This window comes from Alligator mississippiensis, chromosome 2, assembly GCF_030867095.1.
Source record: "Alligator mississippiensis isolate rAllMis1 chromosome 2, rAllMis1, whole genome shotgun sequence".
Lineage (NCBI taxonomy): Eukaryota > Metazoa > Chordata > Crocodylia > Alligatoridae > Alligator > Alligator mississippiensis.
The window spans coordinates 7,790,518-7,802,662 of record NC_081825.1 but is presented as its reverse complement, the minus strand read 5'-3'; the positions used below and the strand labels follow the sequence as shown (position 1 = coordinate 7,802,662).

General features: G+C 51.1%; 1 protein-coding gene across 4 annotated transcripts in view; it reads left to right on the top strand.

Annotated features, from left to right (window-relative positions):
- PTPRA (protein tyrosine phosphatase receptor type A) overlaps positions 1-12,145 on the top strand; it is a 197,588-nt gene that overhangs the window by 136,888 nt on the left and 48,555 nt on the right. For all 4 annotated transcript variants that reach the window (XM_014597121.3, XM_019495652.2, XM_059721432.1 and 1 more), the window contains 2 exons: positions 9,868-9,946; positions 11,533-11,907. In XM_014597121.3, the coding sequence (XP_014452607.1) occupies positions 9,874-9,946; positions 11,533-11,907 (448 nt within the window). In that variant the 5' untranslated portion in view covers positions 9,868-9,873. The remainder of the gene's footprint in view (positions 1-9,867; positions 9,947-11,532; positions 11,908-12,145) is intronic.

Sequence of the window (12,145 nt, the reverse complement as noted above, 5' to 3'; positions counted from 1 at the left end):
AATCTGGTACGCAAGAAAGCACGCGACTGGGACTCCAGTGCAAGTTACCCCAGCATATGGTTACTCCTCACCTTGTGATGAGCAGCTATGTGAACATGGAGTGACTTCCATCAGCTTAAGGGGGTACAACTTCTGTCCACTCCACTTTTACCCCCAGATAAAGCCAGGTTATTCTGGAGTCAGTCTCTTGTGTCCATACCCTGCTTTTTCCCCACAATGCAAGCTCTTGTCTAGGCTCCTACCTTCATGTCTCAACATCCTTTTCTCTTGGCCTTCATAAATGTAATATTGCCACCTTCATATCTATTTTGAATAGATACTGCAGTGATCATTTTCCTAGCCATGCTCTTGTTGACCGTGCCGCATACACTCCTAGCATCTCTCTGTGGGTTCCCCCATCCCTACCACCACATCAAGCAGAAGCTGCATTTCCAAGTCCTTCCGAGTCTGACTGTGCTTTGCCTGCAATCTCTTGTTCACCTCCGAGAAGTTGGTTCTTGGCTCTGGCTCTTGGTGCAAGCTTCCACTTTCACCATGGCTGCTGCTTGTGCTTGGGAAGAGTTTCCTGTGAGCATCTGCACAGCTGCCTCGTTGTTCTCACAACTAGCACTTATTGTGATGGTGACAATGCATTTGACAGCAAGGCCCCTGGTGTGCTGAGACCTGTAACGATAGCACTGAGCTGTGCCATTTCCTCGCTTCCTGGTACTCCCCCATCTGTCCAGCTGCAGTCATAAGCTAAGCTGTAGCTTTTTTTTTGGCCAGGAACTATCTTTTTTGGTTCTCTGTGAGTGTATGAAACCTGGCTTAGTGTGGTCCTGGCCTAGTACTGTGTTTATATAAAAACAAAAAATCAAGCATTGCTACTGTAGCATTCCTCAGTATTAAGTTACCTGTGTAGGCTTGATTTGGCCCCTTGTGCAGAATTTGGATTGTGATAAGGCTTTGGTGGTATGAACACACACTGCCTTTCCTCTGCCTGCCACAGTACAGATGGTGCTGACTAGAGAGGTGTTCAGGATTTTCTGTCCTTGTGATTTAGTGTGTGATACAATGCATTATTTCCTGCTCTGAATACAGAGTTGCTCCTTCCCCCCTGTGTAGTTTGCTATAAGAATGCTTTCAGTATTCTACAGACAGACTGGAATTTAGTTTTATGCCATCCCTTTGAGGGGAAGTGGGGCTGTCACCATTTTACACACAGGGAATTGAAGCACAGAAGTGACCTGCAAAAATTGGGCTTTAAGTGACTTATCTAGCATTGCCCAGCTGCAGGGATGCGAAGCATTCTCCTGGGCAGCATTCAGCTCCTTGTCTGCAAGACCGTCTTTCCCTTCCTGCCTCGTTCACCAGAACAAGGACATCTCCAGCTGTGCTGTAATTAAGTTACAGTGGCACTTGCAGTCTGAACACGTTAACGCCAGACACCTTCCAACTTGCATGACACAATGCCTTACAGACGGCCTTGATTCATTCCCAGAACACTGCCCATCCTGTGCACAGGAGAAAGCAGGGTCCTGGCGCTGAAAATATTTGATCAGGTAATTAAGGACTGTATCATCATAATGCAGGCCAGCAAAGTGGGGCGGGTTAACTCCACTTATTCCAGCACTAGATCCTCTGTGAGGCTTTAGGTTCATGCTGCAAAATATGGTTGTGAAAGAGCTTCTGAGTAGCATGTTTGTATGGGGGTTTTTTTTAAATTGGACAAAAGACTGTTTTGTCTTAACCACCTTCTTTGAAACACTTGAACTGTTCTATTAAAAAAAAAAAAAAAAAAAAAGTCAGGCAGAGGCAGTACCTGTCTTGGAGCATTTCAGCCCAAATAATCAAAAGTTTATAAAGTTACAGGCAGCTGCAAACAGAGTCTTTGCTTAGGCACCTTTCATTATTGGTGGTGCTGCCTGGGCATATAATAATAAATGTGTTGTCTTCTAATGCCTTCCATGTGAGACTCAGAGCACTGCCAAACCTTGCATGGATTAAACCTCCTGGGGCCCCTGGTAGGGTGGGCAGATCCCAGAGACCAGCGAAACCGTATGACTAGAGATGGTGTTTTTTATTCGTGGCCCAGACAGAATCTGAATCTCCTCACTCCCAGCCCTGTGCTTGCTCCTCAAGACAGTCATGCCTCTAGGCCAGGGGCAGGAAAAGTCTGGCCAGCAGTGGACTCCATTTCCCACCAGCCTCTGCCCATGTGGCTGGGGCCGGGTTCCATGGAGACCTCAGCAGCAGCGCTGCTGTTATACCAGGGCCAGAGTTTCCATGGGGACTGGCCCCAGCAGCACTGGCAGGACTCACGGCAGGGCAGGGAGCTGCTCCGGGGCTGCTTGCAGTGGTGACACCATGGTCCAGAGCCAGGGCAGAGCCTGCGTGCTCCGGGCAGGGGCGTGCAGGCAGCAGATCGTGACTCTGCCCCAGCTCCGAACCACGCTGTCACTGCTGTGAGATCCCAGCCCGGCCCCTGAACAGCTCCCTGCCCCGCCAGTGCTGCTGGGGCCAGTCTCCATGGAAACCCCAGCCCCGTGCTATCACAGCGTGCTGCTGCCGGGTGTCCATGCAAACTGGCCCCAGCCATGCAGGCAGGGGCTGCTGGGAAATGGAGTCTGGCTGCCAGCTGGATCTGCCATTTTGCCCACCCCTGTCCTAGACTGTACTCTTGTCTCCAGGCTTCTCAGCGACTATGATGATCTGCTACACACCTACCTGCTGCTCTTTCCTCTCTGGCCTCTTCTTTGTCTGACCTGTTTAAATCGTAAACTCACTGAAACAGGAGTGGTCTTGTTTTAGGGCTCTGTATGGTGACTAGCACAATGGGACATAGATCTTACTTGGGGTCACCCGGCTTTATTATAATATATTAGTACTTCATAATTATTGTTCCTGGAGGTCACAGAGACTTTGGCAACAATCTGATCTAGTTGTGCAAAGTCCCATATGTATATACAGTGTGGGATGGTTGGTCTCTGTTTAAGATAACTACAGTATAAATGGGCAGGACCAAGGAAGTGACACTAACCCCATATCAATGATGGAGCTCTGAGGTGCAGAAAGATTGGGACTTGCTTCTGGTCATTCAGGTCACCTGTAGCAGAGCCAGAAATCGAACCCAGATCTCTTGTTTCCCAGCCCAGTGCCATGTCCTTCCTGTCTGGTCCAGGCAGCCGCCTGTGGATCTGTTGTGGCTCATGTGGATTTGATCTCTTCATTCAGAAGTAAAATCCAGTGGACTGTGTTCTAAGAAAGGGTCAGCGATTGCTGCAGTTATTCCTACTTCCTAATTAACTGTGGGAAGTAAAGGGTGGAGGGGAATGATGTTCAGAGACACAGAAGACCCATACGAGGAGTTGGTTAATCAGTCTTGTTGCGCCAAAAAGTGGCGTCATAGAATTTAAAATAAGAACAAAGCCTTGCCAACTCCCCAGCCTCTGCGGTAGCGAGCATGCTGGGCCGGCGTTCTTCTGCTTGAGCATGGGAGCTCACTCTGCAGTGCAGGGCTGGGCAATTATTTCGGCTGGAGGGCCGCTTGATGAGTTTTGGCGAGCTGCTGAGGGCCGCAAGGGTAGCTCTGCCCCTTGACAGGTGCCCCGCCCCCTGTATATGTGGGAGGGGTGGGTTGTGGGGGCAGTATGTGGGTGTGTGGGGACCTCCTGTACACTCCCCCCCCTCCCCCCATGGCACAGCCCCTGCCACCGGCAGCAGGTGGCAGGCTCGGGGCACTTGGGGCCTGCACAGGCGCTGCCACAGCAGGTGCACAGCTACACAGGCCACGTGCGCTTCGAGGGCCTGCTGCTGCCGGGAGTGGGGGCTGTGCACTGTGGGGGCTAGCCCCCACACCCTCCTCGCCCTCCCTTGCCAAGCTCCGTGTTCCTGCTACTCCCCTGGGCATGAGCTCCGCACTCCTGCCAGCCACAGCCCCATGCTCCCTGTCCCCACCCAGCTGCAGCCCACCCCGCTTTCCTGGCGCTGGGAGCGAGCGCTGCAGCCAGGAGACCAGGAGGAGCTGCTGGATGCTGGGGAAGCTGAGCAGACCCCCCACAGCTGCAGCAGTGGCAGCAGCAGCCCTGCCCGGATGCTGCGTGCTGGCTGGGCCAGGCCCTTCTGCGCACAAGGGTGGGAGTGCACGTGGGCTGTGCGGGGTACAGTTAATCAGTGGGCACACATAGGCCATATGGAATTGCCTGGTGGGCCGGGTATAGCCCATGGGCCATATTTTGCCCGCCCTTGCTCTAGTGCTGTCCAGTGTGCAAAGGCTTCTGGAGCCTTCAGTGTGGCATTCAAGTCCTCACATTTTAAAGGACCTGTCCTATGAGCCTCTGAACATCTGCCCAAGGTCTGACAACCCTGGGCTCCAACTGGTGCCAGTGAGAGCCAGCAGCACATAACTGCTTGCTGGAAGGGCTCAGCCCATCCCATGGTTGGGCACAAGGTCCTTGCCAGTGGACTTGCATTGCAAGGAGTTCTGCTCTCAGCAGAGTCCTTGGCACGTCCTGCAAAGCCACTTTTCTTCCAGTGTTGCTGAAATGCAGGAGGCTGTAGTTGGGGTATCTACAGAACAGGCCCATCTGAAGTACTGATGGAGCAGGCCTCCCCTAGTAAAACCTCTCTCCTCCAGATCATGTATGCGTGTTATGTGCATCTAAGTGTTGTTTTAATTATGGAAGCACCAAGGGAATGAACTGGCCTGAGTTCTCAGCCCTGTAGTGCCAGGTGCTGTTAAAACAGAGCTCAGTTTTTGCTCCAGAGAGCTTGCAGTCTGAATAGCTCGGGCAGGGAGAGTAGAAGGGGAAGAGACTTGCCTAGTATGACCCAGTAGGTCTTGGGAAACCTGGAAGTAGAGACTCAGGCCAGTGTCTTGCTCAGGGCTCTGCTGCCTCCCATCCTGGTGGGGTTTGTAGCATGAACACGTGTGACATGCTAAGGTTAAGCTTTTTTGAACCCTAGAGAGTAGACAAACACCAGCAGACTTCTCCCTAGGCCTGAAGAAGGGTGCTTGTGCCTGAAAGCTTGTAAAGAACAATTTTTCCAACTATTCAGTTGATGTAATAAAAGAGATCATATTTACCCAAATAACCTGGTCTACCTATGTGCCATGCTAATGACCAGACCCCATGGAAGCAGAAGGTCATTGTTAATGAGCAGAGGCTCTGTTCTCTCCTTGCTCCACGTGGGGAACAGAGCTCACTAGGAGCTACCTGTATCTGCGGAAGCAAGGTGCTAGAGTTCACCTGGCCATCTAGACCAGTTTGGCTAGATCAAGTGTCTCAGTGGTAGCATCTGAATCCCAAGACCTCCAGGCTCGGGCCTGCATGTAGGATGCCTGCTAATGGATTTGGGAGTATCTGAAGTCCCAGGGGGGGGAGCCTGGGACGGAGGATGCTCGCTGGTTGTCGTGCCATACATGGTGTCCAGAATGATTGTTCTGCTCAGTTGATATGATATAGAACTGATTTGGCTGATTTGTCCTGGAACATGAAATATAGACATCAATTAAGAAAAAAAATAGTTAGCATTCGTTTCAGCTATCTGGCTTCTCACAGAGGTGGTAATTTTGAGGGATGTCAATCAGCTTAATGTTATGTGTTTACTTACAACTGAACAGATCCCGGAGCCGGCCTCCTGCCCTGTGCGGCAGGACGCTGTCTGGCTGAACGCCGGAGGGGCTGTAGCGTTCCCCGCTTCCTCCCTGCACACAGGGCCAGGCACGGCTCTCTAATTGTTCACAGCAATCATTCAGTGAAAGATGGAAATACCTCGGAAGAAACTGCAAAGTCTCCTGCCCGAGCTGGGACCCCCACCTTGTGGTAACGCTTCCCAGCTGGCGCGGGTGCCTCTGCCTCTTCCTACCCCCACCCGCTTTCCCTGCCCTCCCCGGTTGGACTAAAGCTGGCTGCTGAGGTCCATCTTGCAGTCGGGCCCTTTTTCTCCGGTGGATCCAGAGACATGACGTCAGGGTGTTTTTGTGCAGAGCGCACAGGATGTCGCAGGCAGCCAAGAGCTGTGTTTGTGTTGATAACATTACAAGTATTTCCTCTCCGTTTCCGAGTCGGCAGGGGAGGGAGCTGGGGGAGGGGAGGCCCCTGGTGCTCCGGCCCTGGGGCAGGGCTCTGGAGGCCTTTTATGTTAAGAACCGGGCGCAGCACATGTATTTATGCTGCATTTGGGAAGAGGGCTTATTTAAATAACGGGCGGAGAGCGATTCTCTCGGGGACAGGGCTCGGGCTAGGGCGGGCTCAGTGTTACACATGGCTCTTTCTGCAGCTCTAGCCTGGATCCATTTTTAAGGTGATGAAACAGCATTGGCAAGTGATTTCTGATGACCTCAGCAGCTCTCAAGGCTTTATTTAACGGTCTCTCTGGCAATCAGTGATGGCACTGGGTTGCCCCGTGTCCATTCACAACTGCTCAGGAAATCAGGTGATATAATCAATTATACAGAGCTGGTCACGGTCTCTCTGGACTGTCTGCGCTCAGAGCTTTCCCTGCAGCAAGGGGGAGCTTGGGCTGCCCCTTTCTGAAGCCTTCCCCTCATCCCTGCAAGCTGCTGGAGAATCAGTGAACTTTTTTATTTTTGCATACCATCAAGGGAGCTGTTAAAGCAGACAGCTGCATTGCAACTGATGTAATCCTAGAGCCTGTCCTTGCTGCGTTCGCCAGCTCAGCTGCGCAGGCAAGCAGAGACCTGCGTCCTTTTACCTTCTTCTAGCAGGGGCTTTCTAACAAGTGTCCCTGAGCATTTCAGCAGACGGTACGTGCCTTCATCGAAGGTGCCTGCAGCCCTTGCCAGCTGAGCGGTAATGGCCAAGGCTGGAGAGCATCCTTCTTGCTCCCACAGCATCATAGCTTCTCTGCGTTTGTTCGGTCAGGGGAAAGTCAAAGTGAGAAACAGAAGGGGGTTGCAGCCTTTGCCCCGTCATGGAAGACATGTCGCGTGATCCAGGAAGCAGGGTCTTGTCCTTGGGGTCAGGACTCTTGGCTTCTGTTCCCGAGTCTGCCTCCGACTTGGATGGAGGACAAGTCACTTCATTGCTCTGTGCCACGGTTTCCCCATTTATAAAATGGACATAACATAAGCAGCCCTTGGAGATCTGTGCATGAAAAGTGGTGGTTGTCAGGAAACCTGAAAGCATTTTGTCAAAAGGAGGAAGCCTGACTTCTTTCCAGCTCCAAATGGAGATGCATTAGAGCCAGTGGAAGAACCCAAATCTCCATGAGGTCCACTAGAGACTTTGTTATTGTTACTCATTTCATGTGGAAGCCGCTCAAATACTCTTTTGGGTGACAGGGTACAAAACCTTAGTAACGCTATAGCTATCTACCTACTCATCCATCCTATCTGATAGATCCCCAGAGAGCTGAGCTTTTGCTGGTAGAAGCAAAGGATGGTGAAGTGGGATCTCTTGGTTCTTTTATTCCCAGCATTGACTCTGATTTGTTGAACAACTTCGGGTTGTGAATGGACTGTATAATGGACTGTATAATTGATTATATCATCTGATTTCCTGAGCTGACAATGCCATTGTCCCTGTATGTGATGTCCTTTGGCACATGGCAAGGATGGGAGAAACCAGGGTGCTGGATTATACAAACAGTCCAAAATGCCTCTCCGAAATAAAACGGGCCCCTGGGAGGCACAGTCTCTACGTTTCCCATCGATCAGTTCGATAACGGTCCCACAGAGCTTGGAAGAGCAAAAGCGCCCTGCCAGTACTGAGCATTGTTTCAACAGGAGGTGGAAGCCTCCCAGTTGTAGTGACTCATCTGGCTGCTCCCAGTACAAAATGTTACCCAAACAGCAGTGTTGACATAGGTGTGGAAATGCCTAATGCTCTTTAAAGCTGCCGTGAAGGGAGCAGCAGGGGATTGTGTACCCTTGATGTCCCTACCTTATTTTCATGGGACATGTACTGCATCAGATTGGGTATTGCAGGGGGGAGGCAAACAGAACCCCTGGTCTTTACATGCTAGGAAATCTCCCCGCCATCAGGCAGGTTTTTAAGCAGTGGCTTGAAAGCCATTTCCCGGTGGCCATCGGATGATCGTGGTGGCAGGACCTTTCTCTGGGCAAGCCCCTGGTGAAGCTGAGTTGTGCGCTTTACCAGTACATGGGCAGCAGCATGAAATTGCGGGATCCGGTCTGCTCTGCATTCTGCTGGCGATCCTGTGCAGGCCTAGCCATTCACGGTGCAGAGAGCACGTAGCAGTGATGGTGATGGCAGGAACCCTCTCCCAAGTCACGTGCTGGGCTCTGTGAGGTGCTCTTGTTGCTGACTTTACAGTTGCTTGGCAAGTTCATCATAAATTGAGGAGTCAATGGATTTGGGCATAGCTGTAGATCTGCTCTGGGCTCTAGTTTCAGATGCCCATGTCACTTTTAACCTTTAAAGCACTAAATGGTGTAGCTAGCGGGTGTTGGGCTTTACCCGCAGCAAGCAACGGAGCCAGTTGCATCGATCCATTTGAAGCACAGTTCATTACATCCCCATTAGCCTTACTGAGCAGCTCTTAATGCACCTGTGCTAGTCCTGTCTTAGACCCCTTCCAGGTAATGGCTTCTGGGGTACTATCCCATAATTCTTCTCTTGGCTTCTGGAAGTAAGACACATTGAGCAACACTGAAAGGCCACCAGCACACTGGGAAGATGCCTTGAACTAGTTCAGCTTCCAGGTATTCATACTCTTCAGAAGGATCCAGCTGTGCCTTAACCGGTTAGCAAACATGCTGGATAGCTGGGTGCTCAAACTGATTGCAAGGCCACTTGGAGGACATTTTTGCTGGTGGGTCTGCAGACTTCTTCTGGCTGCTAACTGGTTGGCTTTCTGTAGTGTAGATGAGGCTTCTGAGACACTGTCTGTGTGTGATCCAGCCTCAGTTTGGCTCATGTGAGGTGCTGAAGCTAGCAGCCCCACTTCCATAAAGAGGGGCTGGCAGGGTCTTGTCTGGGGAATGTGATGCTGTGTCCAGGATTTGTTGACCTTTTGCTCACCCTGCAAGTCTCGATGCTTCCAGGGTTTCTCCGGGAAAGAGCTAAATGGGTGGTACTGGGTGGCAGAAGAGTCCCGGTCTGGGTGGAGCAGGGAGGATCTTGTATTTCGGACATTGTTTCCAGTTTGTGACTTCAGCGTTGTCTGCACGCCCAGAACTTGGGATGGGCTTGGTTAAACCAGATTAGTATAAATACAATGAGAAGAGACATCACGGGATGGATTAAGGAGCAGGGAAACTTGACTGACTCTCAGGGGTAAAGTACAGCCATGTTGTCTGCGGGGTGGCCTGTGTCTCCAGGGAGTGGAGGGAGATCTTGTCCCAGGAGGTGTTTCAAGTTTGGGCAAATGCCAAGAGCTTGAACTGGAGGGAGTTGCCATGACGGGGAAGCAGATGGGTCAAATGAGGTGCAGCACAACCCCTGCATCTCTGGCTTCTCTGAGTCAACTGAGTTTTGCCTTGAGATTAGGTGGTGCCTCTGTCCATGTCCAGGTGGATTGGAATGACACTACTGAATTTGATTAGGCCGGTGCACTGAACTGAGACGCAGAAAACCTGGGTTGTGTTCTGGCTGGCAGAGGGACATTAGGCAAGCCACTTTGCCTGTCAGCCATCTATTAGCTGCCCATTTCAAGAGCTACGGAAGAAACGCTCCCCATTCGACACAGCATTTCAAACAGTATTGGACAAAGGAATATTTTGAAGGGGGAGCAGTTCTACAAGCATCCCTGCATTTGATGAGTCAGGGAGTTGTGCTCCAAGACCTGGTAGGAGGTTGTTTCCCTCTTGGTCTTTTGTCCTCCATGGTGGGGGTACAGTGGTCAGTAACGTCCCTTTATTGCACAGGGTTTCTAATACAACTCTTCTCCATTCTTTCCCAGGCCAACATGGATTTGTGGTTCTTTGTCCTCTTGCTTGGAAGCGGCCTGACATGCCTAGGTGCAGACAACATTACCACAGGTATGGCGTGCTTCTTGCTTCTTACTTCCTCTCCCTTTGGTTGAAAATGGTGGTTGGAATTAAACAAAGAGGCCCTCAGTCACTCTACCAGTGATTGCCACCTTAATCATCAGTTAATGACACCTTAAGCTGTCTCCTGGCCACACGTTCAGTCGATTAATGGTGTGATAAAAAGAGGAATAAGTTACAAAGTTATTCCACAGAATATCCCACAGAATGTGGAATAACTTTGTAGCTGCTTCCTATCACGTCATTAATTGAACGTGTGGCCAGGGAACCCTATGGCTAGGAGCCCCTTCAGCTGATAGGATCTCCTAGCTTGGGGGCCCACGTGCACCCCGAGCCAGGGAGCTCCCAGCTGATTGGGCTTCCAGCCGTGCAGGGCCCGCTCACTCCCTTGGCTGGGAGGCCACAGCTGCTGCAATCTCTCAGGCCTTATGCATCTGTTACATTTGTAAGCTCCTGCAGTGATACAGCAGCTGCCGTCTTCCGGGTGCGTGGGGTGTCCCCATGGCTGGGAGCCCCGTCAGCTGAGTGGGCTCCCAGCTCTGGGAGCTTGCTTCTCGCTGGTGCAGGGGAAGCCTGGGAGCCGGCTCCCCCTGCACCAGCAATAAGGTGTGATGGCACCTGATTCATGATCTCACGATCACTCCTCCTGCCATGCATATGTGGTATGGCAGGAGGCACAGTTGTGTGCATCGCACATTAGATCCCATCGCACCTTTACCTGCATAAGGGCTGTTAGGGCCAAACACAAGAAGAAAGGTCACAGGTGCCTCAGTTGAACTTCAGGCAGAATTTAGGTTCTTGTTCTCAAAGGGCTGGGCCATTGGCATTGGGAGAGTTGCATGAAAGCGGATCCCCAGTTTACAAACACTGCAGTGATGCAAGATGGGACTGATGTTAGTGCAGTGGACTAGTGAAGTGTTCATCAGGGTGGCTGGTTATGGTAGGGGTTTACTGCAGCGTAACGCCTCAGAGTAGTTATATCAGTGCAGATTCCCCTAGCTTACGGCCCTGTGCGATACTTTGCCTTCCTCTCAACTGCTGAGTGTGGTTGGCACATCCCACAGGACAAACTTCCAAGTGGTATCAGTGATGGGCATTGGCGACCTTTGCATTTTCCTGTTGGCAACAGTCCCTCATTAATCTTGCTGCCAAACAGAGTATAACAAGAGAGGCCACCTCCCCCCTGGGTTTCTATGTTTAGAGCATAGTACAGTGCCAAACCCTGGGCAAACATTTGCTTATATCAAGTGAATGCTGAGATAGAAACTTGCCTTGAATGATCTGTGGCTGAGAGCGAAAAGGAGAAAAGAGTTCTTTTCACTCGCATTGATTTCCACCGGAACCACTGGGACCTCAGCTGGGCTTATCATTTTGAAGACCTGTGCTGGAAATGCAGGGACTGGTTCTCCTCATGCACTGCTGTGCTACCTGACTGAAGTCAAGGGAGCTATATGAGGGTGAAACGGAGGAGAACTGGGTCCACTGGGTGTTCTTAGGTTCCCTTCGTCTGCTTCCATGATGGAAAAGGAAAGACAAAAGGAGGAGACTTCACTGGCTGTCTGCTTTTTGCCTTCCAGTGACACACACCACCAACCTCACCTCTTCCACAAGTTCCACTGAAGCCTCTGCAACACAGCCTGGTAGCGGGAAGAGCACTAGTGCAACCAGCACAAATGCTAGCTCTTCAGTGACTGTTTCTTTCGGGACGGTGAGGACATCTGGTGCTACAGCAGCTATGGAGCCCTATAATTTCAGCTCACTGGGTACTGAGAATGCCACCTCAAAGATGGCTTCAGCTTCTCCTACATCTGCATTTGTGACCCCCTCCATTGCAATGAGTTCAGTGTCATCTTCTCGGCACCCAACTGTGCAAGACAGAGGAACAACGCCTACAGAGGGGAATGCAACAGGTCCTATGATAGTTATGACTACAGAACCCCTTGACAGCTCAGGTATGGTGAAGATCCTTTCCTCGGTTCTTCTCTGAGCTCCCTTCTTCCTTTAAAACTGAGCTTTTGTTCCTCCTCTCTTCTGTGCTGAGAGCATTCACAAAGCAAAAGGCAACTTTAGGGCCAGATGTACAGCCCCTGTAAAATAGCTTAGCGCCACTAAACTGAAGAGATCCAGGCAGATTTGTGCTGGCTGAGGATTTGGCCTTTATTCCTAGAAGGCAGGGAAATGGAAGCCAAG